This window comes from Vanrija pseudolonga, chromosome 2 (genome assembly GCF_020906515.1).
Source record: "Vanrija pseudolonga chromosome 2, complete sequence".
In the NCBI taxonomy this organism is placed as follows: Eukaryota; Fungi; Basidiomycota; class Tremellomycetes; order Trichosporonales; family Trichosporonaceae; genus Vanrija; species Vanrija pseudolonga.
In genome coordinates, this window is record NC_085850.1 from 2,316,924 (window position 1) to 2,342,487 (window position 25,564).

The window sequence follows — 25,564 nt, forward strand, 5'->3', positions numbered from 1 at the left end:
CTGCACCGAGTGTGCAGCGGCGGAGTGGGTACTTAAGGCGGCGGGGTGGTGCGCTGTACAAGTCCTCACGCACTCAAGCCCGCCCCCACTGCTCAACATGTTCCCCGCCGCCCTCGTCCTCACTGGTACGTTTGTGCCACTGGCCCCGCTGACCCCCAGCCCTCACCGCCACGGCCGCGGCCAAGCCCCTCACCCCGCGCCAGATGGACTTCTTCGCGTGCACCACGACGTGCGCGAACGCGCAGAACGGCGTCGATGCAGCGTGGGTCATCGGCTCGCAGTGCCCGGCCGCCACGCGCGACGCCCTCCTCACCTGCGTCAACTGCCTCAAGGGCCTCCCGGGCTCCGAGCAGGCCATGCTGCCCGCCACGCAGGCGCTGTACGACGAGTGTGTCAACGGTGCCGTGACGTACGTGGTGACTTGCCCCTTGCCGCACACACAACTGACGTTGCGCCAGCACGACCGTCTCGATCCACCCTAGCGACCTTGTCGACGAGCCCGAGCCCAGCACGTCCGCCGACGACAACGACACCGTCACCGGCCCCGGGCGCACCATCGTCGCGGGCGGCGTGACCATCGCCGCTGGCCCCTCGGGCGGCGCGGTGAACGGCGGCGGCGCGGTCGTCAGCGGCGGCGGCTCGGCCGGCGTCGTCAGCATCTCGGGTACCCAGATCTCGGGCGGCGCCGGCGCCAGCGCCACTCCCACCGGCTCGTCGCACTCGTCGGCGACGTCGCACCCCGCCGGCGCCTCGGGTGCGTCGGGAGCCTCCCCCAGCCCCAGCGCGTCGAAGCCTAGCGCTGCGGCCGCCGCCGCGGGCGTTAGCTTCGCTGCTGTCCTCCTTGCGGGCGCTGCCATGTTCCTCTAAGCGGCTGAAAATTCAATGCTGGGTAGTCGATCTGGGACCTGATACATATACGCGAGAGACGGACAGATTAGAATACAGCTGTGATGATGCAATCCGTTTTGTGAGGGCCGACTTGAGTTTGCAAAGGCACTGCACACGCAACTGACATGGATACGATTGTTGAAGTGTCGCTGGTCCAGCCACCGGAGAGAGGCGTTCTCTCTCTCCCTTCCATGTCCCTCTGAGCTGGCCGTGGCGTTCTGCCGCCAGCTGCCATGGCGCCCAACCTGATTAGATTACAGTCCCATCCGACCTTGGCAAGACCAGCATACGCTGCGATCATTGCTATGCCATGACGCGTCGTCGCAAGCAATCAAACGACACTGCATGATCTCACCAAACCACACAGATGCATCAAGCATCGCCTCGCACGTCACTACGCGTCTGTCGGTAGCACCCCCGCGCCTGGTTAATCGATCCAGTGCCGTTTCCAGTGACGGCCAGGAAAAACTCTTGGCGCGCCCCTGGTGAGTCGCGTCAGGTGCAGTTTTGTTTTGATGGCCTTGTGGCCTTGCGGCAGGCTGAGGATCGCTGCCCACTTATGTATAGGATGACATCTAGGTCTGCTTCGAACCGCCCATCATCTCTCAATGCTCCCTTCTGTCCTCCTGCTCGTGTCTGGTAAGCTCCCCCAGTCGGCGAAAACTGACCCCTTCCCTAACCTTCGCGACATCCGCCGCCGCCGCCGCGACCCCGCTCGCCGCACGCCAGATCAACTGGGAGAACCCGTGGTATACGTGCACGGCGACATGCGGCGACACACAGGCGCTCGCCGACTCGATTACGATAGCGCACGGCTGCCCGCCGGCAACGGTGGACGGAATCGAGGTGTGCTACAACTGCCTCCTCGCGCTGCCCGACAACTTCCGGGACGCGCTCCTCCCCGCAATGAGCAACCTGCGCGACGGCTGCAAAAAGTTGGGCAAGACGACGGCGGTCGATAACGGGCCCGAGCCGACCGCCGCGGACGACGAGGACGACGCGATGCCCACGCCAAGTGGGGGCACAGTGGTCGTCTACACTCCGGCAAATGCCACTGCTACCCCGTCTGCGGGGGGCGTTAACGCCAGTACTAGTGGCGGCGCGTCGCCCAGCGTAAGCCCGTCGGCCAAGCCCAGCTCGGCGGGCACGGCAGCAGGGGTTAGTATCGGCGCGCTGGTCGCGCTCGTCGCGACGTACGCGTTGCTCTGAGCCCAGGATGGTTATAGGCGGTGCCTCTGTCAGATCATCCGAATGTTCCAGTACACGCAGGAACGAGGTTGATGAATAGCCTGATCTTTGTATGGGCCAGGTGATGGAGGAAATGGGGCCGTACGAGTGAGCTTGGCACTGCTGCGGTGCGTTTCATATTACGGGCTTGATGCCCGTGTTGTTTGTTTGGCCGGCGGCTGCACAATTCGGGGGTCACCTGCCGTCTGCCATGCTGGCGGACAGACTGAGCCAGCATGCGCGATGCCTTCCCTCTGTCCGCGAACTAACTGTACAGGACACCAAGGCAGCCAAGGCTGACACTCGCCGTGTGTAAGGGGCCCCACAGAACCTGGACAGACCTCTGGCCCATGTTATCTTGAGGCTACCCCACGCCTGATGCTAAGCAGTCAACAGAAGCAGGCGTGCAAGCAGGTCAGTGGTTCATTAGCCGCGGCTAAGCTGCACCTTCCCACCGTCGCCCCGGCAGGAACAGTCGAGCCCGCCCCGCCCAAGCGGCAGCTTCATTTCGACGCGGCACATGACCGGGCGACCTTGTTCCGCGGTGCAAGGTCTAGCCCACAACCACAAATAGCACGATAGCGAGTAGTCAAGCTCGAGCATCCCTCAACTCTCACCGCTTGCTTCACAGCATGCTCGCGGCCGCGCTTCTCCTCACAGGTTTGTGACCCCAGCTTGCACAGCTAACGCCAGCCGTCGCGGGCACGGCGGCCCAAACGACGAGCATGGCGCCGCAGGACATGTCGGCGATAGGCAAGTGCTGGGGTTTCTGCCAGAACGTCCTCAACAACGACAACGGGATCGAGCAGTGTCTTGTGTGTACTGTACGGAGCGAGGCGGTCGCTGACAGTAGCCAAACGCGACAGCCCCGCTCAAGCAGTGCGTCGACTGCCTCGGCGCCATCCCAAATATCGACCCCAAGCTGTACGGCCCGTTCCAGCAGGTCCTGCAGCAGTGCGAGAACGACGGCGGGTCAGGCCACGGTGGCGGGATCGGTGCAGAACAGGGCACGCCGTCCGCTTCGACCCCCACGGTTTACATCTCCACCTCCGTCACACCGAATAACCCGCTCACGGGGGCTGTTGCCCCGATCAGCAGCAGCTCGGGATTCATCACGGGGAGTACGGGCTCCGCCGCGCCGGCGACAACATCGACGACCAAGGTGGGCGGTGGTTTGGGGTATGGCTGACTATCCAGCCTTCTGGTGCCGGGTTGCTCGGTGTCAGTGTTGGGGCTATCTTCGCGGCGATCGCTGCAGGAGTAGTGCTGCTTTGAGGTTCAATTCTGGGCGTGTTTGGAGTCAGCATGTTGTGCAGATGGGCCGAAGGATTGTTGTGGGATGGCTGCGGCGTCCAGGAAGCCAATCCATGGTCGCCGCTCGTCTACATATGCACTGCAATGCGCTGCAAGCCGGTTAAGATTACAAGCTACATGTTGGCTCGGCGACTCCTTGGCAATGCCCACTTTAGCAATCCCTAATTGTGTTTGACGTCACGCGCACTGCACTGCACCCGGCACTCACATGATTGCAACACTAGGCTAGCCGTTGGCGCTGCCGCGGCACATCAGTTGTTCTAGGCCCTCGACAACCAGATGTGGACCAAAATAGAGGAGGTCGCGGGCATGAGTTTCACAGCCCGCTCAGCCGGTCGGAAGGCACAGACGATCACCACGAGTTACATATAAGTGGGCAGGGCACTCACGGGGCGATGGGATCCCCAGACGACACCCGATTATGCTCTTCCGCACGCTCCTCTTCGTCGCAAGTAAGTCTCTCCCACGGCTCATGCTGAGAGACCTCCCAGGCGTCGCCGGCGCGCTCGCGAGCCCGCTCGTAGAGCGTCTCAATTACATCGACTGCGACCCACTCAGTGGCCGCAACTCGATTGACAACAGCACCGGATGCAGCGTGAGCGCGGCGCGCCGGCAAAAACTAACAGCAGCCCGTCTTCATAGCGGAGATTACCAAGTGCATCGAGTGTCTGCACCAGATCCCCAACGTCGACCCGTCCCTCATCAGCGACTTTGAGGTCCCCCTCCAGCACTGCGGGGTCGGCCCGGGCGCGGGGCACGGCGAGGGCGGGCAGAACTCTGCCCCGCCTGGCGTGGGCGACAGGGCCACAGCTACGACCCAGGTGGCGCTGCCGATGGCCTCGAGTACCGGCGCGGCGGGCACCGGCACCGGCGCCGCTGCGTCTGGAGGGGCAGCTGCCACTCCTGCTGCTAGCTCCCATGCTGCGGCCAGCGGGGGAAGCAGCGGTGCGGCCCCAGCAGCTGCCTCGACTTCAAAGGTAGGATTGGGCGAAGTGCGAACGACACTGACATGCCCAGCCGTCAGCGGGGTCAGCTATCGGTGTCAGCGTGGCGTCGGTCCTCCTCGTCGTGGCTGCGGCCGCCGTCCTGGTGTAAGAGGATCGGAGGGAGCGGGATGGGGGTTAGGCAAAGGACAAGTCGGGCTTCTATGAGTTTGATTTTACGACCTCGACGCATGCACGGGCTACAACGATCTCAGCTCGCATGCACGGGTTACAACGATCTCAGCTCACCTCGGTTCAGAAAGCACGCAAGCTGAACCATTCCGCAATCCGCGGAGAGTGAGGCGGGCGAGGCTGCCACGTGTGAGCCGACTAATCTGACCGCATACCTCGCCCGACCTCAAGACAAGTTTCCTCCCAAGTTTCCCCTTCATCAACGCGCAACACTCACCTCGACTCACCCACTCACCATGCTCGCAGGCCTCCTGTTGCTGACCGGTACGTCGCATCAGACCGCGCGGCTCACACCATCCAGCTGCCTCTGCCCTGGCCACACTCGCGCCGCGGGCCACATACGGTGAGTGCCTCCCGCTGTGCCAGAAGCTGCAGTCCAGCAGCGATGGCATCTCCGCTCTAGGCTGCACAGTAAGGCTTCAACCCAGCACCCATCTAACCCCCCAGTCCGAGACCTCGTCCGCGGTAGACAAGTGCGTCAGTTGCCTCAAGTCGGTCCCAGGAATCGACAGCTCCGTCCTCAGCGCCTACGAGCAGATCCAGCAGCTATGCGGGAGCTCCTCTGCCTCTGGAGCAGGTACGGGGGTTGGTGGTGATTCCCCCAGCGACAGTAGCACAGCTCCTTCCGGGACGAGCACCGAGACCCCCAGCACCTCGATTTCCAGCGCCGACCCCGGTGTGTCTCCTCCCAGCACAACCGGTCCCCCAACCGGCACCAGCGCCGGTTCTGGCGGTGCTCAGACGATCGCCACGGGTCCCATATTCGGTATTACCCCCGGTCTGGGAGGCACGAGTGCCGGTACAGGCGCAACAGTGACCGTAACGGCGGTGAGGCATCTCCGCCGTTTCCGCGCTAACAATGTGGCAGAAGTCGACTGGTGCACGGGCTCAAGTTACCATGGCCGCTGTTGCCGTCGGCCTCATTCTTTCCTTTGTAGTTGTGCCTAGATAAACAACCGTATGCAGGATGTACGAGCACCGGATGGATCCAGCCTGCGGGCATTTGGGAGATATCATTCCACACTAGGGCTGCCGTCGCCGTCGGCCTCGGATCTGTCGTTCGTCGTCATCTCCGCTTGTGCTGTTCGGCACGCTTCTGCTCGCATCCGCAGACGCGGTTCGGGTCGATCGCCGTGATTGCTGGTCGATGTGTCGGGTCTTCGGGTGGTCGCAGTTTTGTTGGTCGTCACCACTGTGGCAGGAACGGTCTCTCCGACCGTTGTGGCGCGTGGGTGATTCCTCGACAGCTACCTCTCCTGCGCATATTCTGCAAACTACATAAGCAGCATGCTTTCATGAGACCATGAGACACCCCTATCCAACTCAATTTCTACCCCCAAACCCAACCGAGAACCCATCGCACGATGCTTTCCCGCACCATCCTCGTCGCTCGTAAGTGCCACCACTCTCCCCCACCTAACACCCAGTCCTCGCAATCCAGCCCCTCGTCCAAGCTGGCCCCTTTGAAACTTGCGCCTCCGACTGCAAGCCAGCCGCCCAGGCCATCGGAGCGTGGAAGCCCAACGAGCCGTGTCCTGTAAGTCCAGCCGTCCATTGCACCTCCTAACACCAGGCAACCACCAAGGACCTAATTCAAAAGTGCTACGACTGCATCAAGGGCGCTGGTGCGGACGCGAACACTCTCGCGGCGCAGCAGTACCGTATCGACTTGTGCGCCAAGAGTCTCGGCGACTCTGTACCCAGCAGCGATGGCGCCTTCAGTGTTTCTGCCTCCGGAAGTGATATGGCCTCGTCGTCTGGTGCCGAGCAAACTACTGCCACCGTAGCGGACGCGGTGTCCTCCGCCGATGCCACTTCTGCCGCCACGGACGCGGCGTCAACCCCGACCACACCGGTCTCGCCTCTTTCTGGTCCAACGGGTGTCGCATCAAGTGACACGTCGGCACCTGCCGCATCGGCCAAAGCAAGCTCGGTAAGCCCGCCATGGTGATCACACATGTCTGACAAGCCCAGAAACCCTCGGGTGCAACCGCGATGTCGGTTCAGATCGGCGCTGTTGTCGCTTCCGTTTTGCTCGGATGCACTTTCCTCTGAAGTTCGTAGCTATTCTACGACGATTGATGAATTCCTTACTCCCTTTGTTGTGGGAGGTGCGAGGAATGAGCGGAAGATCCGGAATGCCAAGCGAAACTTAGCGTGGCGGATGTGGCACCGGGACGACGAGGACTCATCCAAATGCACCTCGTTTCATCTTGAAGGGTGGTACAACTCACTACACATTCATAGTAGCTAGCAATGGAGGGGATCCATTGTAATGGTATATCGGTCTTAAAGCACATGGACGCAGGGGAACTGGTGCTCGGGGCTCGGCGGACGGCTCATCGCGGAGGTGGTCGACACCGCACAGGTTTCTCGATTTCCTGGAGGCCTTGACAGCTCTTGCGGGATCACTGACCGAGGACCTGACTCAGATAGTGCATCATAGGTTACCACAATAAAGAGGACCGCTGAATCAGAAAGTAGCGGACACGACCGCGGAATGGAGAGCAGCGACGTCGAAGCTGGCGCTGAACGGCGTACCAATCAGCGGTTCCCCGTCGGTTCAAGTGACGGCCATCGGCCATGGACGCCGAGGCGTTGCGTGGCTCTAGGCAGGGTTGACCTTCTCGAAAGGATATAAAATCCCCTCTACAAACTCCTCACATTGACAGGCATGACGCCTACCCACGAACGAGTATCAATGCACGCCTACAAGCTCCTGACAGGTAAGCCTCCCAAGCTGGCAGCGCTAACTCCAAGTGCTCGTCACATCTACCTTCGTGGTCGACGCGTCGCGCATTTCCTTCCGCCAGACTGATCCAATGCAAGGGCCGTGCAAGGCCGACTGTGCCAATCTCATGGCCAAGGCGCCACAGATCCAAAGTGGCGTGGCGTGCAACGTGAGAACTGCGCTATCCCCGATTCCTAACTAACCCCAGGCGGACATCCTCGCAGCGATGAACAAGTGCGGCACGTGCCTCCTCAAGACCCAAGGCGACTCCACGGACGGCTCGTTCTTGAACATTCAAGACATCTGCAAGAACGGCCTCAGTGCCAGTGTGTTCTCGACTAGTATCGAGAGCGTGGCGACGGACAACATATCGCACTCCGCAGGCGGCGTGATCACGAGCTCGGCTGTCTCCAAGGTCCCGAGCTCAGCTGCGAGTGCCACGCCCGTCTCTGAAACTGCTGGGGCAGGTGTTGATGGGGACGCGAGCACCCCAAGCATAGCCGCGACGGACACAGCCGGCCCCGGCAGTACAACGGCCGGGGCAACACCCGGCCCCGCGAATGGGGCAGGCACCTCCAGCGCCGGTCGTACTCCAGCTGGTGCCTCCGCCACCGCCTCAAAGGTAGGGTCGGGCTTGAGTTGGTGCACACGCTAACAGAGTCAGAAGCCCTCGGCGGCATCCCGCCGCTCGGTCGGCGTTGTGGCTGTAGTCGTCGCCTTCATAGCTTCCGCTGTGTTTTGATGCGGTCACGAGACTTGTGTGCCCTGTACACATGGATGATGAATCGAGCGACGCGCGCGTGTCGACATGCTTCCTCTCCTGATGCAACGAATTGTGGCCCCGCGGCCGCGTCGTAACTTACATGACTTGCGCCAGCGGTTTGTTCCTCGCACTATCGACACACCTCCAGCCTCCGGTTTCACTAGCCGTGTTGTCGACACACGAATCGTCGTTGCCCCGTCTCGATCGAAACACAACCACCCCTCCCCGGCTTGCGTTACGTTCCGTGCAGGTGCACTCACGACCGGGAGGGGGTTGTCAACAACATGCAAGGCTGACGGCATCATCGGATGCTAATACCCAACACGCTACTCGTGCCTGCCCGTGGCCAGACTTTGGAGTACGAGGACGCGGGGATGTTTGTTGGAAAGGGACACGCTAAGAGAGGAAGGTGGATACCGTTTGCTGTGCTTGCGAGGCGACGCGGTGAGGTTCGCGTATCATTGGTGTTGGTGCAGTAGATCGATATGGGAATCGCGTTGACGATCCACCTTGATCTCCAAGAGACCGAGTGAGGCTTGGACGAGACAGCCGAGAAAGCCGGAACGGGCGACCCGAGTCGGAGTGGCTCCCCGTCCTGATGGGTGCAGTACAACCCATCGTTGGCAACGACACCCCGCTCTCCCGAAAAACGCGTGGAGCCCTTTCCTCCTTGGGCAGGAAGGAGTCGTGGAGGGGCGCGTCGTGGACAAGACTGTAGCGTACGTGGTGCGGGGTTGACAACTGTACCATGCTTACTGGACGCCAAGCAGTCGTCGCAAGGGGAACGTGGGAGTAATTAGCCGCGCCGTAATGACACCGCAACGGACGGGATCGTCGTTGGCCATCGTCGTCTGCGGCTATCATGCCTTGTAGCATGATAGCCGTACAGAGAGGTGGGAAGCATGTACGTGTTTATCTATCCACAGCCTCAGTCGCTCCAGACAATGCGCCAGGCGTCCGAAACGGGGCTTGACGACGCTCGCGTTCCTGCTACTCGAAACACTGACATACGCCACGTCTACACTGTCTGGGGGCAGGTGGCCCCAGCACTGCCTGGTTCTTGACGCGCCGAAGTGATCGAACTCGTTGCATATATAAAGAGGCTGTCCAGGCCTTGAGGACAGTCCATCTCACAACACTCCTTTCTCCCAACGACCCTCGCCACATCACATACCTGCACAATGCTCGCCCGTACTCTTCTCCTCTCTGGTGGGTGTAGCGCCATGGCCTTCGACGCCTGGCTAAGCACTGACATCTCCCAGTCCTCGCCGCGACGGCGCTTGCGTCAGCCGAGCCCGCTCAGCCAGCAGAGCTCGTGGGCCGTCAGGATGGCTCTGGTGCCTCTTGCCAACCTGTATGCCCTGCGCTGGGAAAGATTACTACCGACCCCAAGACATACTGCCCGGTAAGCCACTTGGCGCCTCTTCTTCAGCTCTGTCGCCGGCTGACACGGACTCCCAGGCAGACGTGGTCTCCGGCCTCAGTAGTTGCCTTACCTGCCTTCAGGGGTTGCCTGCTCCGAACCAGACTGCGATCGACGAGATTAAGAATGTGCAGAGCCTTCAGAGTAAGAACTGCAAGGATGGCAAGCCGTCAGCTGCCTCGAAGACTCTTATCAGCGCCGGCGCGGCCGTGGTCGCGGTGGTTGCCGGCGCCATGGTTCTCTGAATCGTCACGGTCGCCCTCACTGTAGTCGCAATCACAGCATGTGCAGTCGCATCTGCTGCGTAAGCGGCTGGGGGGTAGTTGTATTCTGAATGATCAAGTAGGAGTTGGTGAGATGAAAGTGAATGATGACCGGCGCCACTCTTGGGTGTGCCCCTACTTCCGCGACTCTTGTCTGTTGTTGTCGTCTTTCCCAGCTCAAGGTATTAGGATTGCGTGAAATCAATAACTAACTAGCAGAGGCTTGCAACACACATGCACGCCGAGGTGGCAGTGTAGGTCATGTTTGCTTCCGGCGGTCGGGAGATCATGCCTCCTCCGCTGAATCCGGACTCTCAGCAACACCGTCGTCTCCGCACCCCTCTCGCCAGCCAACTCCTCTGTGGAGGCCGACGAGTACAGTGCTGAGGGCTCCGGAGGCAAAGGGACTCTCACGTCCCTTGGCAGGAGTCAAGTCCTCAGGGCCAGCAAGCCACCAGACGCTCACACCCCACCCTCCACCCTTCTCGACACCAAGGTCGCGTGGCCCAATGGCAAGGCGTATGACTACGACTCGTTGCAGCAGTAATCATGAGATTGCGGGTTCGATCCCCGTCGTGGCCTAGATGCATAGCATCGACATCTCCCGGGCGTGTAGCTCAGTTGGTAGAGCGTGTCATTAGCACCAGCACATCATGAGGTTCTCCTCTGTGCTTCTACCTACTTGACAAGGTCTTTGGTTCGATTCCTAACTCGTCCAGCTTTTTCCAGGACCTCATGGTTTTGCTGGGGACACCAACGGCTCGCCTGCCGTAGCCTCGAAGGGTGTCTGGCCTCCGCGAACGGCGAGGACCCACTAGGCTTAATCCTCCAGTCCGTGTCATTTGAACCCATCTCCAATGGAAGAGGTGAGTGCCAAGCTGTAATCAGACCCGGACGGCTTCAGACGGGTACTTCGCCATCCAAATGCCCTTGTCCACAGGCTTGGCCGACCGCACCCCCTTGATAACCATATACACTGGTCAGTCGCACGAGCACGAGTCTTGCTTGCCCTTGTTGATGTCACCGATGATGCACGGACGGGCATTCTGAAACCCAATTCAGCCCATCAGCTGATACTCATGTCCGTCTAGACACTGACACACCCACTACTCCACAATCATCTCGGCCTGCCAAGCAGTGCGGGGGCGGGCTTGGCTGGCCGTGAGGCCGTGGTCGCTGATGTATAAGATAAGCCTGTGGCAAGGAGAACCAGTCCACCACATCCCGAACAATGCTCGCCCGTTCTCTCATTGCCACTGGTGAGTGGTGGAGGCGAGACCCAGCTGAACGTAGCCATCGCCGCGACTGCAGTCGCCGCGTTCCCCGAAGCCGTCAGCGTCGAGATCGCCGCCCGTCAGGCGGGCACCTGCGCGAACGAGTGCCTCAACTTGCCGACCTATGACCAGGTCTGCAGTGTGAGTCGTCAGCGATCGACGGTCCGCGCCGATGGCTAATACACGCACACAGGCCAGGGACAAGCTTAACAGCTGTGCCACGTGCGCGAAGAGCACTGGCAACTCGGACCTCATCAACAGCGTCACCCAGCTGCAGCAGATGGCCGACTCGAAGTGCGGCTCGAGCTCGAGCTCGAGCAGCAAGCCGTCGTCCGGCACCAAGGCATCGGTCGGCGCCGGCGCCGTCGGCGTTGCCGTTGCGGTCGTGGCTGGCGTATCGCTCTTCTAACTGGTCAGGCGGAGGGTTCGGAGGAGGTGACTGCCGAAAATGCATGTTGTGTGTGTTGTTGGGTTACCAGCCAGGCACGGCGCCCCAGGAGTTGCGGAGCACGCAAGCCCGGATTTCTAGGAGGACGACGTCCAACATCACCGGCGCCGCGACGCACGCTGCCCCGTGACTTGTGGTACATAGTTCCGAGACCGGCTCGGAAGACGCCACTCGGAGACAAAGTGGAAACGTGATAGATGTCGACGCCTAGATATCGTGTTTGACCGTCTGAAAGACAAACATACGACGAGCGGTGGCGCCTGACCGCATTTCGAAACACTGTCCTCCCTGCGGGTCTGGACCACGTCAAAGATGTTGTTGGATCGCGGAGCCATCCCCACGTCGTTGCTCATCCCCACGCCTATGTTGGTCTCAAGCATAACCAAGGAGGCGGGATACGAGCGGCGGCGCGGAGGCGAACAGCGGCGTGGGAGCAGGAGACGAGGAAGTGGCCGCAGTGCCCCAGAACTAACCTGCCAGCCAACCTGGTTACAAAGCGCGTCAAAAGCGGACCCCCGACACAGTGAACCACGCAGGGAGCAAGCATGCTGCCCCTCATGTACTGCCTCGCACTCACTCATGCATGGGTCGTCACCCCTGCGCCTATTTCTTCGCAACAAGCAACAGTTGGTCGCCGCAAAGCACTGCACTTGTTGTGTTCCTAATGAAACAGGCACGCGCGGCCCAGCTGCTCAAAGGGTCCGGCTGCCCCAAACCCCTCCGGTGCCGTCGGTAGCGGCGGCACTTACCGTCCTCCTCTGCCTCAGCGACCGGCCGCGGAACGCAAGTAAGCATGGTTTGGTTGACAACCCGGCAACTCTGCTATGGCGCTGCTTGTTGTGAATGCGTGCGACGTCCCGCCCACACACCTGAGCCTTGTTTGAGCTTAACGCTCACAAAGGTGTGGGTAAGCCCGCGACCATTGCGTTGCGTTGCAGTGCGTTGCGGGCCCGTCGTCAAGGCGGAAGCCGCGCTCTGCGGAACTTGTCTCGCATGCGTGTGGCTCACTCCTTTCCTCCTTCGCAGCTGTCTCCCCCCCCAACCCCCCCTGCCCCCCCCCCCAACCACCCCCACCCACCTCCTGTATTTGCGTACGTTGAGTTTACGGCGAGGCACCCCCGCGGCGCGCGGGATGGCTGGTGTTGTGTCGGCGGAGGGGGAACCGACGACAAGTCCGAGAGGCATGTTGTCGGGTCCGCCTCACAACGGGGCAATGCAAAGATAGAAACTCTCACAACTTGGCGACGAGGGGGACGTTTGTCTGCATACTTAAGAGCGACGAGATTGACCCCCGGGAACCTCATCCTCACGACGAGCTTCTTTTCCCCCCATATCTCATCCGAGATCTAGCTAGGTCCTGCCACACGAACCCACAATGTCGTCCACGTCCCTCTCCACACAGGAGTCGATCAAGAAGTCGACCCCGGCCTCGGAGCACGAGTACCCCCCCTCCGCTGCCGTGCTGGCTGAGAAGGCGCCCATCTCTGGCGCCGAGCCCCACTCGAACCACCCCCTCAGCAAGCTCAGCTCGGGCCGCAAGCACTTCCTCCTGTTCATCTTCTGCCTGTCCAACTTTGTCGACGTGTGCAATGTCTCCGGCGTGGCTGTTGCCTCGTCGCATATCGCCTTCGACATCAAGCTTGACGTGAGCCAGGTGGTCTGGGTAAGTGGCGTGGTCGCGGCGGTGCCTTTATGGTGCCACTTGGCGCTAACCCACCACCACAGATCATCACGGCCTACTCCCTCTCGTTTGCTTCCTTCCTCCTCTTCTCCGGCCGTGTGGCGGACCTCGTCCCCGCGCAGTACGTTTTCCAGGTCGGCTTCTTCGGCCTCGGCGTCATGTCCCTCATCCAGAGCTTTGTCACCCAAAACAAGTACGCCTTCCTCGTCGTGCGCGCAATCGCAGGTCTCATGGGCTCCATGACCATCCCCTCGGGGTACCACATGACGGGCCACATGTTCCCGCACCCCCTCGAGCGCCGCAAGAAGATCTCGCTCCTCGGCCTCGCAGGCGGCTTGGGCAACGTTCTCGGCCTCGTCCTCGCCGGCGTCACCATGCTCGCGTCGTACCGCTGGTTCTTCCGCCTCATGGCCATCATCTCGTTCATCTTCTCCATCGCCGCCGTCTTCCTCATCCCCCGCCTCCCCTCGTCCCACACCGCCGCCGACGGCCCCCGTTGGAAGCGCCTCGACATCGTCGGCGTCATCCTCATGGCTGGTGGCCTCTCGACCTTCATCCTCGGTCTTACCCAGGGCCCCATTGACGGGTGGAACAAGGCCTCCTTCATTGCGCCGTTTGTCATTTCCATCGTCCTCGCCATCTCGTTCTTCTTGTACGAGGCTCACATCTCGCCCCGCCGCGCGGTCCTTCCTGCCACCGTGTGGAAGATTAGGAACATGAAGGTCGCCTCGATCGTCACCCTCATGCCGTTCTCCTTCTGGGCGACCTCGCAGCTTCTCTACGCCACTTTCTGGCAGGTTAGGCTCCACTGGAAGCCCCTCCACGTCGCCGCCGCCATCATCCCGCAGGGTATCACCATGCTCCTCATCGGCGCCGTCGTCCAAGCCTTCCCGTCAATCATCTACAAGCCCCGCAGGACCATCCCCGTCGCTGCAGTGTTTGTCATGGCCGCCGAAGTGCTCATGTACTTCTCGGACGGTGGCACCGGCAAGAACTACTGGAAGTTCTGCTTCCCTGCCTTCGTGATGGGCTCAGCCGGCGCCATCTGCATGTACATGGCCTCGGGCATCAACCTCATCGCCTTCTGCCCCCTGAGATGGGCGGTGTTGCTGGTGCTTGCTCCCAGGCCATCGCCCAGGTCGGTGGAGCCATCGCGCTCGCCATCCAGGCCAGTCTTTCCGGTCCCAGCCTCTACGACTGGAAGAAGAACGCCAGGTCGTTCTGGTACCAGTTTGGCGCCACTGCTCTTGTCGCTATCATCTACGTCGTCTTCTACAAGACGCCTTCAGAGCCTGAGGAGGAGCACCGCCTCACCCGCGAGCGCATTGCCGAGCTTGAGGAGAAGCACGCTCTCAAGCAGGCTGGAGCTCTCCCCTCGGTGTAAGCTCAGGTCAAGCCTATTACTGTAGTTTGAAGAGACAATAGACGCGGCATGTATGTACTTGTATAACGAGATTGTTGAGAGCCAGAAGTCAGGGAGGCAGGAACCGAACGTCCCCGGTAAGCGCGCAATCATCCCGTCTCCTCGCAGCCTGCTCATCGTAGTCAAGACAGAGCACCCTCAAACCAGCCGGGGACACCGAGAATCCCCGACCAGTGCCTCTCCCACCGACAGTGCCGACCACACACAGTATCTCCAGGTCGTCGCCAGGTGGGACGGGCATTTCGAAACACCTCCTGCGCACGCCTCATTCACATCGGCAAACTATGTTCAGCTACAAGTCGCCGCCGGCCGGGCGTTGAGCGGCCGTATGCCACGTGTGACAGGACGCGCTCACCTCCTCCCCGTCTGCCCACTCAAATGCAACACATCAACCCCTCCTCCCTAACTTTCCTGTCCATCTCGAGGGGCAGGTGCGCCAGAAACGCGGGCACGTCGAGTAAGTGCTCGACGCGTCGGGGATGTATAAAAGGACGCGGCGGCGCGTTGCGCCAGCTCTCCAGAACACACACTCACTTACACCATGATCGCGCGTACCCTCCTTCTGACTGGTACGCCGCGTCGGCCGGCGCGCCACTGTACAAACCGAATCGAACCGAACTGACACACCCAGCCCTCGCCTCCGCCGCGCTCGCCGCGCCTTCCCCTCACACCGCCGAGCTCATCGCGCGACAGGCAGGCACCTGCTCGAACGAGTGCGGCAGCCTGACGAGCTTCATCAACGACCCGTGTGGCGTGAGTCGTAGTGTCACTGCAGGGCCACGCTAACGAGTTCCCAGGCGGCTGCCCTTGCCGCCGTCCAGAAGTGCAAAGACTGCGCGGCGACCCTCGGGTCCGCGGGCGCGAGCCTGACTAGCACCATCCAGCAGCTCCAGGATCTGTGCAATGATGACTCGGGGTCGGGTACCGGCGGCGGCGCGGGTGGTGCCGGTGGTAGTGCCGACTCTGGTACTGGCTCTGACGGCTCCGCGTCGGGTGGCGCTGGGACCGGTTCTGGTGCTGGTGCTGGTGCCGGCGCGGGCGCGGGTGCAGGTGCCGGTGCTGGCAGCGGTACCGGCTCGGACGGCACCGCCGGCGGCGCGGGGGCTGGTGCTGGTGCTGAGGCTGGTGCCTCCACCGCCGCCGCCCCGTCGCCCTCTGCTGGCACCGGTACCGGGTCTGGCGCTGGCGCCGGCAGCGGTGCCGGAGCTGGCTCGGGTGCTGGAGCGGGTGCTGGTGGTACCGGCGCCGGCTCTGGTGCTGGTGCTGCTGGCGCGTCCGGTGCCGCCGCCGCCCCCTCGGTCGCGGCCGCTCCCTCCGCCGGCGTCTCGGGCGCTGGTGCCTCTGCCCCCGTCGCGTCGCACTCCACCGCTGCTGTCAGTCCATCGGCCCTCCCTTCGGTCAAGCCCTCGTCGGCTTCCAAGACTGTCGCTGTCGGCGCTGGCGCCGTCGTGGCCGCTCTCGTTGCGGGTGTCGCGCTCTTCTAAGCGAGCTCTGTCAGTACTACCCTCATGCAGTCCTGTCGGCGTGATGGTCCTGCGCGTGAGCTAGTGTATGCTTGGCGTCGCCCTCGCCGGCTTGGTGGTGCCCATGCAAGGTGCAAGGTGTTGCTTGAGTTGTGTGCAAAGCCAAGAATGCATCATTGGAGGGTGTTGATACCAATAAAAGAGGCAGTCACCCGTCCAGCCACACGCCGTCCCATCGGATCTGACACATGATGCGTGCCTCGAGCTTATCCCACCCAGGCAGGCAGACATGGGGAGCTGGTGGACCAGATGGCGGATGAAAGCCACCACCCCGCAGGTTGGTGGCCCAACCGACAAGCAAGTGCGTGCCACCGAACAAAGCATGCAGCAGCAGTAAATAGCTGGGCCTTGTCGCAGCACCCAGCGACCCCCCGTTTGCCCAACATCACAACATGGTCGCCCTCCGCTTGTTCCTCCTCACTGGTGTGTGTGTGTTGTTGACGCCGCTGACCCAGCAGCGCTCGCGAGCACGGCGCTCGCGCAGAACGGCACCTGCCAGGCCGAGTGCGGCAACCTGAACGAGTTCACCGCGAACCCGTGCGCGGTCAGTGCTGGCCGCCGTGTGCAGTACGCCGCCGGATCCTAGCTAACGCACCCCGCAGGACGCATCCAAGACCGCGATCCAGAAGTGTGCAGACTGCGCAGCGACGACGCATCTCCAGTCTTTGCAGAACGCGACGCTCCAGCTCCAGAACCTGTGCAACCCGACGTACATGTCGTCCGTGTCTGCTTCCCGTGTCGCAGCGTCGGCGTCGGCCTCGTCCGCCGCTGCGGCAGCAGCGGCGTCCAACGCCTCGCACTCTGCAGCGAACGCAACAGGGGCGCCGTCGGCGTCCGCTACTGTGAGTATTTTGCCATGGCCGCGCTGACTTGCAGCACAAGCCGTCGTCGGCCGCCGGCTTAGGCGTCGCTGGGGTGGGCGCCGCCTTCCTCGCCGTCGCTGCCGTCGCCTGTGTCCTCTGATCGTCCTCATGTATTTTTGGGTTGTGTTGTGTTTTTTCTGCTTCTTCTTCTTACTCGGACAGCTAGCAGCGTGACGCGTGCTGCCGCAACCTCAAACCTGACACTTGTCTCATCTAGCAGTCTCTGGCGATTACGAGACGGGTAGCCGCCCACTGAATTACCTTGTGCAACCCTGGCCCGCCGAGTGACCTCTCGGCATGGGTTCGGCAACCAGGGTAGTGGTGACACTCCCGCCCGCAGCCGCCCAGCCGCTTGCTGCGCGTCGACGTGCCAACTGGCGCGATGGTCTTCGCCCGCTCAGCCCGTACCGCGCTTGGCATCCTCCATTCCACTGACATTACCAGTCGAGACGCTCAGGAATCAGGAACTATCAGCTTGCCATCTCGAGCAACATCTTCTTGGGTACCAGAGTCAGCGGCGTCCCGCTCTCTGTCCTCCGCGTCCCGAGAAGTTTTCCTAGCGCAAGTATATAAGCACGCATGCATGCAACGTGTTCATGGCCGACCACACCTGTTGTACCACCGCGCCCGCTACGATGCTTGTCAAGTCGCTCCTTCTCACTGCCGGTAAGTGGCATTAACGGTCCTGGCTCGGCGCGGTGCTCACCCCGCAGCCATCGCCGGCGCCAACGCCCACGTCCGCCGCCAGGACTCCTCGGCCTGTCTCTCGCAGTGCCAGGAGGTCGCGGGCAGCTTCACGCCCAACGCGGCCTGGTGCGCCGCCGACAAGCAGGCCCAGGTCAAGGCGTGCTACACCTGCATCGCGCAGAACAACCCCGACCAGGCCGACGTCGCCAACCAGACCATCGACGCGCTCAACAAGATCTGCGCCAACGGCGGCGACCCATCCGTCGTGACTGGCGGCGACAGCAGCGGCGGCAGCTCCAACTCGGGCGGTGACAGCTCGAGCGGCGGCGCCTCGGGCAGCTCCTCGGGCCCCGACCCCGCTGCCGACCCCTCCGCCCCGTCCGCCTCGGCTGGTGGATCCGGCGGTGCCGCCGGTGGCGCCGCCGACCCCGCTGCTGACCCCGGAGCCGCCAGCGCCAGCCCCAGTGCCACCGGTGCCGGCTCGGGCGCTGGCAACGCTGCTGCCGCCGCGGCTACGCCCTCGGCTAGCGCCCCCTCGGCCGGTGCCGCCGGCTACGCGCCGTCGGCGTCGGCCTCGGCGTCGCAGGGCGCCGCGGGCTACAGCTCGGGCAACGTGACTTCCAGCGCGTCGCACTCGGCCACCTCGTCGGCTGCCGCCGCGTCGTCTTCCAAGCCCAGCTCGGCTCGTGCCCTCACCGCCGGTGTCGGCGCCGTCGTCGCCGCCGCTGTTGCTGCCGCCGCTTTTGCCTTCTAACTGGCTCCCTGAGCAATACCTTTTTTTAGAGAACATTGGTCCTATGAACATTTGAGTATAGTTGGGTGTGGGGCGGGCGTGCATGCAGCACTCACATTCGGGACCCTCTTGCATAGCTTGCAGATTAAGAATGGCCCCAGCAAATGGGGCGCGCTAAAAAGTCAGTCGCGGTGATTGCACCACTCGTCGCGACGTGCAATGACGCGTCGTCGAACTTCACACCACATGGTACACACTCACGAGCCTCCTTATCTAGGTGCATACATCCCCACCTCGCAATGTAAATCACCACTCATCCCAAGCCACACCAACCATGACGATGACCACCCACCCGGGGCTGAACCTCACGACCGCGCGGCTCGAGATGCGGCCCCTCACCCACGGCGACCTCGGCGCCATGACCAAGCTGCACACCGACCCGGGGGTGATGGCTTACCTCGGCGCCGAGACCCCGGAAGCCGTGGCGTCCGCGTTGGACACCTTGGTCTCGCAATACGCCGAGCTCGAGCTGACCCCCGGGCATGGCGGGGGAAGGGGGCTCGGCACGCTCGTGCTTGTCGAGCGGCACACGCGCGCGTGGGTCGGCTGGGTGAGCCTGTACGGCCCGGCCGAGTCGGCGGCCCGCAGCGCCCCCGGCCTCGCGCTGGCGCTGTGCTTGACCCAGCGCTCTTGGGGGCAGGGGTACGCGACGGAAGCTGGGCGCCGAGTGCTCGAGTACTACTACTCCACTTTGGCCGGCACGCGGCCCGTCGCGGCGTCGGCGCCCGCACACCACGGCGCGGCGATCCGCGTGCTCGACAAGTGTGACCTCCGCAAGGTGCGCGGCACCGCCCACGGCCTCGTGTACGCCATCACGCGCGCCGAGTGGGTCGCGGCCGACAAGCGCCGGCCTAGGGGAAGTCGCGGGCGCATGGGGTCGTACATGGCTTAGCTGGAGGTGAGTTCCGCGCGGGCCGGAGCTGACGCGAGGCAGGAGCAGAAGCGAACGTGCCAAAGCACAGACACTGTAACATAGTAACATCACAGCAAGCACATCATTCATGCATTATTGCGCAGGCGACTTAAAACGCGGCGGCAGCGAGGAGGGTGGCGGCCAGCACGGCGAACGCGGAGACCGGGGCCGAGACGAAGCCGGCAGAGGCCGGGGCGGAGGCCGAAGCCGACGCGAACGCGGAGCCCGAGGGACGCGCAGCGGACGACGACGCGGCCGCGGCGCTGCCTGAGCCAGACACCGCAGCAGAGCCGGAGGGGCGAGCCGCCGACGACGACGCGGCGCCCGAGGCGGAAGCGGACGGCGCGGCGGAGCCTGCAGGAGCTCCCGACGCGGACGCGGAGGGGCGAGCAGCGGACGATGCGCCAGCAGAGGGGGCAGCCGAGGCGCCGCCAGCCGAAGCCGACGCAGAGGCACCGCCTGCCGAAGCCGACGCCGACGATCCACCACTGCTGCCGCCCGAAGAGCCACCACAAGCGCCCTGCAGCGAGCTGACGATGCTCGCGCCGCGGCTCGCGTCGAACGCGCCGGCGGCGACAGCGCAGTCGACACAGGACTGCACCTCGGCAAACTTGTCCCCGCACATGGACGAGCACACCGCCGCGTCGCTGTTATGGCAGCCGGCGTACGCCGTCGTGAGGGTCGTGCACTGGCTCGCGCAGGACTCGGGGATGAGGTTGTTCAGGCCCTGGCGGGCCTCGAGGGACAGGGCGCGGGTGATGCGGAGGTGCGTGGGCTCGGCGGTGGCCGCGGTGGCTGGGTCATCAGCCGACATGCCCAGAGGCTGTTGTGGTGCACTTACCGAGCGCCGCGGTGGCGAGGAGGCTGAGAGCGAGCATTTTGGCTGTGGGTGACGGACGACGTTGCTGGTTGACGAGGGGGGGAGGGTGTAACCGCAAACCGCTTTATATCCCGACCTCGAAGTCGTGCCAAGACAATGCACCACCCCCCGGCGTCGCGTCCGCCGACTGCGCAGCCCCCCTCCGGCCGTGCATCGCCAGCATGCCTGTATCAGATAAGTGGACGCATGGGAGGTGGCAGCCAGCTCGGCACAGGTAATCTGATAAAAAATACGTCGGCCGATGTTGCAGGCCCTGAGTGCCACGGCCGTGCTCGTTGTCTTGGCTTGGCCTTTCTCGGCGGCTGCGGCTGTGTGTGTCTGGACTGGACTGGGCTGTGGGCTGTGGGCGCGTGGTCCTGCTAGCAATGTCCTCTTGTGCATGTGCATGCTGTCAATGCTGTGTGGCGCCTCGCTAACCTCTCTCCTTCGGGAGGTTCGCCGCGTGTACGGCCGACGAGCGCGCCTCCCTCAGCAACTCCGCGGACTCAACTTCTGATTCATGCCACGACAGTACAACACTACGACATCCAGATCCCGCCCTGTTGTCAGCTTTGTCCCTCCACGCACTCACGCTCGACTGGATCGCCTGCGCGGTGATGTATCCCGAGTCCGGGCCAGCGAGGAAGGACACGAGCGCGGCGATGTCCTCGGGCTCGGCATTACGTCCGAGCGGCGAGCGGGCAGCCATCTAGAGGAGTCAGCCCCCGTCCTCCCCTCCTCCCTCATGCCACTCACCGCAGCACTCAGCTCCCCCTCCTTCGACCCGTGCTCCTTGGCCATATCCTGGTCAATCTTCGCCCACATGTCCGTCAAGACCGGGCCAGGACAGTACACATTCGCCGTGATCCCATACTTGCCGAGCTCGATCGCCGCGCCCTGGTTGAGCGCGCGCACGGCAAACTTGGACGCGCAGTACGCCGACTGGCCTTCAGTCGTGGTGATGCCTGAGATGGAGCACGCGGCTGGGGGTGTGAGCGGGAGCAGCGAGCGGAGAGGTAGAGCCAGGGGGGCCACGCACCGATCAGCTTCCCCCCGTGCCCCTGCTTAATCATCTGCTTCGCGGCAGCCTGGTAGCAGTACATCACGCCGCGCACGTTGATCTGGTACAGCGTGTCCATGAACTCGGTCGTGTTGTCGAGGAACATCTTGGCGGGCGCGATGCCAGCGTTGGCGATCATGACTGCGGCGGGGGTCAACACCGGCCCGATTGCGTCACCTCACCGTCCAAGTCGCCCAAGGCCGCAACAGCGCCCTCAACAAGAGCGTAAACGTCGCTCTCGGACCTGACATCGCAGTCAATCTGTACCGTGGCAGCGCCAAGAGCCTGCACCTCGGCCGCGACGGCGTCGAGCTTGCCGCGACTGGTCTTGAGGTCGGCAAGCGCGACGTCGAACCCGTCCTTTGCGAGCCGGAGCGCGATGGCGCGTCCTATGCCCTGCGCGGCGCCGGTGATGATGGCTACTTTGCGGGCTTGGGAGGCTGGCATTGTGTGTGTGGGGTGCTGGAGATGGTGGGGCACCGGGCCGTCTGCAACGGCGCGACTTAAATGCAGGACGAGGCCGACCCGACTGCCTACCCCCGCTCCGGAGATGCCCTCGCGGTAATGCCTTGCCGAAGGTCTCGTAGCCGCAAATAACCGTGTTGTGAGCCTCGACAGTCGCCGTGCCTAGGCCGTGAGAGTGTGCGGGTCGTGAAGCGCAGAGCGCCGCGGCGTGAGTCCGCCTGGGTGCGTACGACCGAACTGTGCCGACATGAGCTCTCTGGTGCGAGGTGTTATTGGCCGATGTCTATCGTGGCTGGTAGCGTGCGAAGGTGTCTCTGCTATCGTCGACGCCTCCTGCTGCTGCTGCTCCGACGCCCGCTGCTCGCCAGCTCGGCATGCATAGCCGGGTGCTGTTGACGGTGGGGGGCCTGGTGGCCTGACGGCGGGCCTGGAATGGTGGTTGCTGTGAGGTTGCTGCGCCGGGCCGATCCTTGGGCCGAAGCCGGGATGGGGGCATCCGAGGTGTTGTTGTGGGGCAGGCGTGTGGGGAAGACTGGTGTGCCCGCCTGAGTACCACCCACCACTCTGTCGAGCGACGGCGCTGCTGGTCTTATATCCTGCGTCTTGTCTTGAGCTCCATCTCTGTCCCTCTCAGAGCCTTGGCGAGACGTAGTGCTGCCGCGCTGGGCCACGCCGAGGTGCGGACACTCCCCGCACTCCCCGATGATAGGGGCTTATCTATTGATATCGCGGCCTGAGGGGATGCGAACGAGACGTGACGTGCATGGTGTCGAAGATATCGCTGTTGGTGAACGAACGACAGTGAAGGGCATAGTGAACGGCTTGCTGGAGGTAGGGGAACAAACGACAGACAGGTGAAGTGGAGGAGGGTGTCCCACTTCTGCGCAGCGAGCACTGCAGCCCACGCAACCCGACAGACCTAGCATCTACCCAGCCAGCCAGTCCCCCCCGCCGCAACCCGCGCCACTACCCCGCAGCACGACACCTCCGCGCGCCCATCGGCCGACACCCCGCACTAGAGCACCATGCGGCACATAACGGCGCATTGACGTCGACAGCGGGACCCCAAATATCGACTCTGGGGGTGTCTGGGTGGGTCGAGTTCGAGCTAAGCTTCGAGCAGCAGCACCTCGCGCCCGGCGCTCCGCGTGGCCCCAGGATGTACGGTGACTGACTCACAGTGGCGAACGCGCTCGGGGCGGCAATGGATCATGCATCGCCAATCAACAGGCGTCAGAGGCTGGAGCGGTGGGTGTTCGAAATGGTTAGAGCTGGGGTGACTACCGTGCGGTCCAAGGTCGATTGGCGTCTTGTCGGTCCTCGTCGCCTTGTCGCCTGCGTTTCCCGCGCTGCTAAAGTCGAGGCTAGGACATTCGGGGACACTGTTCCTCCTGTTTGTCCGAAGTTTGAGATTTATATGCATGCCCATGGCTGGCTGATATGATAAGAAGGGCGACGTGGGGTCCGATGAGGCGTACTTGTCGGAGTGTATCGAGGCTCTCCGATCGGGATGGACGCTGCGGCCCCGGCGGCAGCGACGCTATCGAAGGTGAGCACTGACGGACGCAGGTTGCGCCGCGCTCAAGTCGCCAAGCTGAGCTCGCGGTGGAGGCACGTAGGTCAGCTGGTCTCTGGTCGTCGGCGCTTTCCACCTCCAGCCAAGGCAGTCGCAGTTGACCCGTCTATATCGCCCTCCGTCCAAGACCAAGACCACCTCGGCCTCTTGGTTCCCCAGAGGTACGGCCGGACAGCTACGGTTCGATACGGCGCCCGGCAACGCTGGCCCGGTGCTGGGCGTTTGAAACTGCCTGGTGATTCTTTGAGATGTCGCGCAAAGATCTCAAACATGCCAGTGGTGGGTCGACGACGTTGTTGCCCACAACGCTCGGTCGAGGTGGTCACATGCGACGTCGAGTGTGTTGTACATTCCACCCACCCACGGACGGCTGTTCGCCCTCGCCCTCTCCCGGCCGGCCCGCTATGGCGGACTGCAGTGACTGCGTGTGAGAAGCACAGCCCGAGCGGTATATAAGATGCATGCATGGTGCCCTCCTCTGAGACAGCCCAAGCTACTCACTCTATCGTAACCACAACAAGCAACAACAACAAAGCAACAATGGTCAAGGTCCTCGCTGTTCTCTACTCTGGCGGCAAGGCCGCACAGGAGGAGTCGCGCCTCTTCGGCACCATTGAGAACCGTCTCGGCTTTGGCGACTGGCTCGAGTCGGAGGGTCATGAGTGAGGCGTGGCTGGGGTTCGCTGTCACCTGTGCTAACTCTGCCAGGTTCATCGTCACGGACGACAAGGAGGGCCCGAACAGCGTGTTCCAGCAGCACATTGTCGACGCCGACATCCTCGTCACGACCCCCTTCCACCCCGCGTACGTCACCAAGGAGATCATTGCCAAGGCCAAGAACCTCAAGCTTGCCGTGACTGCTGGTGTCGGCTCTGAGTGAGTGTGCGGGGCGTAGGGGCTGTGCCCGGGCGATGTGTCGTTGTTGTTGTGTTGTGAACACCCACTGACGCCCCAGCCACGTCGACCTCAACGCCGCCAACGAGCGCAAGATCACCGTCGCCGAGGTCTCGGGCTCCAACGTCGTCTCGGTCGCCGAGCACGTCGTCATGACCATGCTTGTCCTCGTGCGCAACTTTGTGCCCGCGCACGAGCAGATCATCGCGCACGACTGGAACGTGGCCCAGATCGCGCGCAACGCCTTCGACATTGAGGGCAAGACGATTGGCACGATCGGCGCCGGCCGTATCGGCTACCGTGTGCTGCAGCGTCTCGAGGCGTTCAACCCCAAGGAGCTGCTCTGGTTCGACTACACCGACCTGCCGGCGGACGCCGCGGCGGCCATCAAGGCGCGCCGCGTCGCGACGCTCGACGAGCTGCTGTCCACGTGTGACGTCATCACTGTCAACTGCCCCCTGCACGAGGGCACGAAGGGGCTGATTGACGAGAAGGCCATTGCCAAGATGAAGAAGGGCGCGTGGCTCGTCAACACTGCGCGCGGCGCCATCGTCAAGCGCGAGGCGGTGGTTGCGGCCCTCGAGAGCGGCCACCTCGCCGGCTACGGCGGCGACGTGTGGGACGTCCAGCCCGCCCCCAAGGACCACCCGTGGCGCGACATGCGCAACCCGCTCGGCGGCGGCAACGCCATGGTCGCGCACTACTCTGGCACGACGCTCGACGCGCAGATCCGCTACGCCAACGGCGCGAAGGACATCATCAAGCGCTACCTTGCCGGCCAGGCTCAGGACCCCGCCAACGTCATTGTCGAGAACGGCGGCTACGCCACGCGTGCCTACGGCCAGCGCAAGTAGGGCGTGGCTGGGACTAGGGCAGACAGAAGCGACAGAAAGAAGAATATACCATAGCTTAGCGAACAGTGCGATGCATCGTGGTCGTCAGTGCCGACGGTACCGAGTTATGAGGTGCGAGACAGTGCTACATGCCAGAAGCCGCTCGTGGCGTCTTGCGGCGTCCAGCGGCGGGCGGCAGGGCGGCCGTAGTGCCGCGGGGATGTGGCCCACACGCCCGTACCAATCCCTTGGAACAGTTTGTCAGCGCGTCGCCTCGATGGCACGCGAGATAAGCTCCTTGGTACGCGAGTATGCATACTGCAAGGCCGTGGCGCGTATGCATGTGGTCGGAGGGGGCGCCGACGGTACTCACTCACTCACCGCCGCCGTATCAATCACCAGGAATGCTTTGTCATGCGTCATGTCTCGTGCGCGCCACGTGGCCATTTCCGACGGAACTCCCCGCCACCTTACTCATTCCTCTCGTG

At 62.9% G+C, this 25,564-nt stretch overlaps 15 protein-coding genes and 2 non-coding genes across 17 annotated transcripts; 16 read left to right on the plus strand and 1 right to left on the minus strand.

Moving 5' to 3' along the window:
• Nucleotides 1-97: 97 nt before the first annotated feature.
• LOC62_02G002651 (uncharacterized protein) lies at nt 98-867 on the plus strand (the record flags this gene model as incomplete). The annotated part of the gene is made up of 3 exons (XM_062769163.1): nt 98-125; nt 160-409; nt 459-867. The coding sequence occupies 3 exons, from the start codon at nt 98-100 to the stop codon at nt 865-867; spliced, it is 687 nt and encodes a 228-aa protein (XP_062625147.1).
• Nucleotides 868-1,496: 629 nt separating this feature from the next.
• Nucleotides 1,497-2,097, plus strand: LOC62_02G002652 (uncharacterized protein; the record flags this gene model as incomplete). The annotated part of the gene is made up of 2 exons (XM_062769164.1): nt 1,497-1,520; nt 1,618-2,097. 2 exons carry the CDS (start codon nt 1,497-1,499, stop codon nt 2,095-2,097), a joined length of 504 nt encoding a protein of 167 aa, XP_062625148.1.
• Nucleotides 2,098-2,747: 650 nt separating this feature from the next.
• LOC62_02G002653 (uncharacterized protein) lies at nt 2,748-3,379 on the plus strand (the record flags this gene model as incomplete). Its single annotated transcript, XM_062769165.1, has 4 exons — nt 2,748-2,775; nt 2,809-2,930; nt 2,969-3,277; nt 3,374-3,379. 4 exons carry the CDS (start codon nt 2,748-2,750, stop codon nt 3,377-3,379), a joined length of 465 nt encoding a protein of 154 aa, XP_062625149.1.
• A 471-nt stretch (nt 3,380-3,850) lies between these two features.
• On the plus strand, nt 3,851-5,556 carry LOC62_02G002654 (uncharacterized protein; the record flags this gene model as incomplete). The annotated part of the gene is made up of 10 exons (XM_062769166.1): nt 3,851-3,881; nt 3,921-4,024; nt 4,059-4,406; nt 4,447-4,520; nt 4,851-4,868; nt 4,906-4,947; nt 4,985-5,015; nt 5,052-5,181; nt 5,224-5,432; nt 5,473-5,556. The coding sequence occupies 10 exons, from the start codon at nt 3,851-3,853 to the stop codon at nt 5,554-5,556; spliced, it is 1,071 nt and encodes a 356-aa protein (XP_062625150.1).
• A 412-nt stretch (nt 5,557-5,968) lies between these two features.
• LOC62_02G002655 (uncharacterized protein) lies at nt 5,969-6,555 on the plus strand (the record flags this gene model as incomplete). The annotated part of the gene is made up of 3 exons (XM_062769167.1): nt 5,969-5,996; nt 6,032-6,141; nt 6,178-6,555. The coding sequence occupies 3 exons, from the start codon at nt 5,969-5,971 to the stop codon at nt 6,553-6,555; spliced, it is 516 nt and encodes a 171-aa protein (XP_062625151.1).
• A 723-nt stretch (nt 6,556-7,278) lies between these two features.
• On the plus strand, nt 7,279-8,077 carry LOC62_02G002656 (uncharacterized protein; the record flags this gene model as incomplete). Its single annotated transcript, XM_062769168.1, has 4 exons — nt 7,279-7,330; nt 7,365-7,504; nt 7,544-7,957; nt 7,994-8,077. The coding sequence occupies 4 exons, from the start codon at nt 7,279-7,281 to the stop codon at nt 8,075-8,077; spliced, it is 690 nt and encodes a 229-aa protein (XP_062625152.1).
• Nucleotides 8,078-9,279: 1,202 nt separating this feature from the next.
• Nucleotides 9,280-9,766, plus strand: LOC62_02G002657 (uncharacterized protein; the record flags this gene model as incomplete). Its single annotated transcript, XM_062769169.1, has 3 exons — nt 9,280-9,307; nt 9,361-9,503; nt 9,560-9,766. 3 exons carry the CDS (start codon nt 9,280-9,282, stop codon nt 9,764-9,766), a joined length of 378 nt encoding a protein of 125 aa, XP_062625153.1.
• Nucleotides 9,767-10,279: 513 nt separating this feature from the next.
• On the plus strand, nt 10,280-10,367 carry LOC62_02G002658. Its single transcript is given in 2 exon segments — nt 10,280-10,315; nt 10,331-10,367. It is a non-coding gene; the product is annotated as a tRNA-Arg (tRNA).
• Nucleotides 10,368-10,390: 23 nt separating this feature from the next.
• On the plus strand, nt 10,391-10,502 carry LOC62_02G002659. The gene is made up of 2 exons: nt 10,391-10,427; nt 10,467-10,502. It is a non-coding gene; the product is annotated as a tRNA-Ala (tRNA).
• A 513-nt stretch (nt 10,503-11,015) lies between these two features.
• LOC62_02G002660 (uncharacterized protein) lies at nt 11,016-11,467 on the plus strand (the record flags this gene model as incomplete). Its single annotated transcript, XM_062769170.1, has 3 exons — nt 11,016-11,043; nt 11,078-11,199; nt 11,252-11,467. 3 exons carry the CDS (start codon nt 11,016-11,018, stop codon nt 11,465-11,467), a joined length of 366 nt encoding a protein of 121 aa, XP_062625154.1.
• A 1,414-nt stretch (nt 11,468-12,881) lies between these two features.
• On the plus strand, nt 12,882-14,571 carry terJ_1 (Efflux pump terJ; the record flags this gene model as incomplete). Its single annotated transcript, XM_062769171.1, is given in 3 exon segments — nt 12,882-13,169; nt 13,232-14,299; nt 14,314-14,571. 3 exon segments carry the CDS (start codon nt 12,882-12,884, stop codon nt 14,569-14,571), a joined length of 1,614 nt encoding a protein of 537 aa, XP_062625155.1.
• A 580-nt stretch (nt 14,572-15,151) lies between these two features.
• Nucleotides 15,152-16,108, plus strand: LOC62_02G002662 (uncharacterized protein; the record flags this gene model as incomplete). Its single annotated transcript, XM_062769172.1, has 3 exons — nt 15,152-15,179; nt 15,242-15,363; nt 15,408-16,108. 3 exons carry the CDS (start codon nt 15,152-15,154, stop codon nt 16,092-16,094), a joined length of 837 nt encoding a protein of 278 aa, XP_062625156.1. The 3' UTR covers nt 16,095-16,108.
• Nucleotides 16,109-16,525: 417 nt separating this feature from the next.
• Nucleotides 16,526-18,437, plus strand: LOC62_02G002663 (uncharacterized protein; the record flags this gene model as incomplete). Its single annotated transcript, XM_062769173.1, has 7 exons — nt 16,526-16,556; nt 16,592-16,677; nt 16,736-16,975; nt 17,010-17,048; nt 17,441-17,506; nt 17,557-17,662; nt 17,710-18,437. 7 exons carry the CDS (start codon nt 16,526-16,528, stop codon nt 18,435-18,437), a joined length of 1,296 nt encoding a protein of 431 aa, XP_062625157.1.
• A 313-nt stretch (nt 18,438-18,750) lies between these two features.
• Nucleotides 18,751-19,368, plus strand: sidG (FsC-acetyl coenzyme A-N(2)-transacetylase; the record flags this gene model as incomplete). The annotated part of the gene is made up of 1 exon (XM_062769174.1): nt 18,751-19,368. The coding sequence occupies one exon, from the start codon at nt 18,751-18,753 to the stop codon at nt 19,366-19,368; it is 618 nt and encodes a 205-aa protein (XP_062625158.1).
• Nucleotides 19,369-19,498: 130 nt separating this feature from the next.
• budC_0 (Diacetyl reductase [(S)-acetoin forming]) lies at nt 19,499-22,496 on the minus strand (the record flags this gene model as incomplete). The annotated part of the gene is made up of 5 exons (XM_062769175.1): nt 21,491-22,496; nt 21,288-21,449; nt 21,005-21,213; nt 20,841-20,957; nt 19,499-20,212 (listed from the first exon to the last, which is right to left on the minus strand). Exons 1-5 carry the CDS (start codon nt 21,753-21,755, stop codon nt 19,499-19,501), a joined length of 1,467 nt encoding a protein of 488 aa, XP_062625159.1. The 5' UTR covers nt 21,756-22,496.
• Nucleotides 22,497-23,283: 787 nt separating this feature from the next.
• LOC62_02G002666 (uncharacterized protein) lies at nt 23,284-23,575 on the plus strand (the record flags this gene model as incomplete). Its single annotated transcript, XM_062769176.1, has 2 exons — nt 23,284-23,322; nt 23,432-23,575. 2 exons carry the CDS (start codon nt 23,284-23,286, stop codon nt 23,573-23,575), a joined length of 183 nt encoding a protein of 60 aa, XP_062625160.1.
• Nucleotides 23,576-23,844: 269 nt separating this feature from the next.
• On the plus strand, nt 23,845-25,187 carry FDH1_0 (Formate dehydrogenase). Its single transcript, XM_062769177.1, has 3 exons — nt 23,845-24,011; nt 24,058-24,225; nt 24,305-25,187. The coding sequence occupies exons 1-3, from the start codon at nt 23,890-23,892 to the stop codon at nt 25,095-25,097; spliced, it is 1,083 nt and encodes a 360-aa protein (XP_062625161.1). The 5' UTR covers nt 23,845-23,889; the 3' UTR covers nt 25,098-25,187.
• The last annotated feature ends 377 nt before the right edge of the window (nt 25,188-25,564 follow it).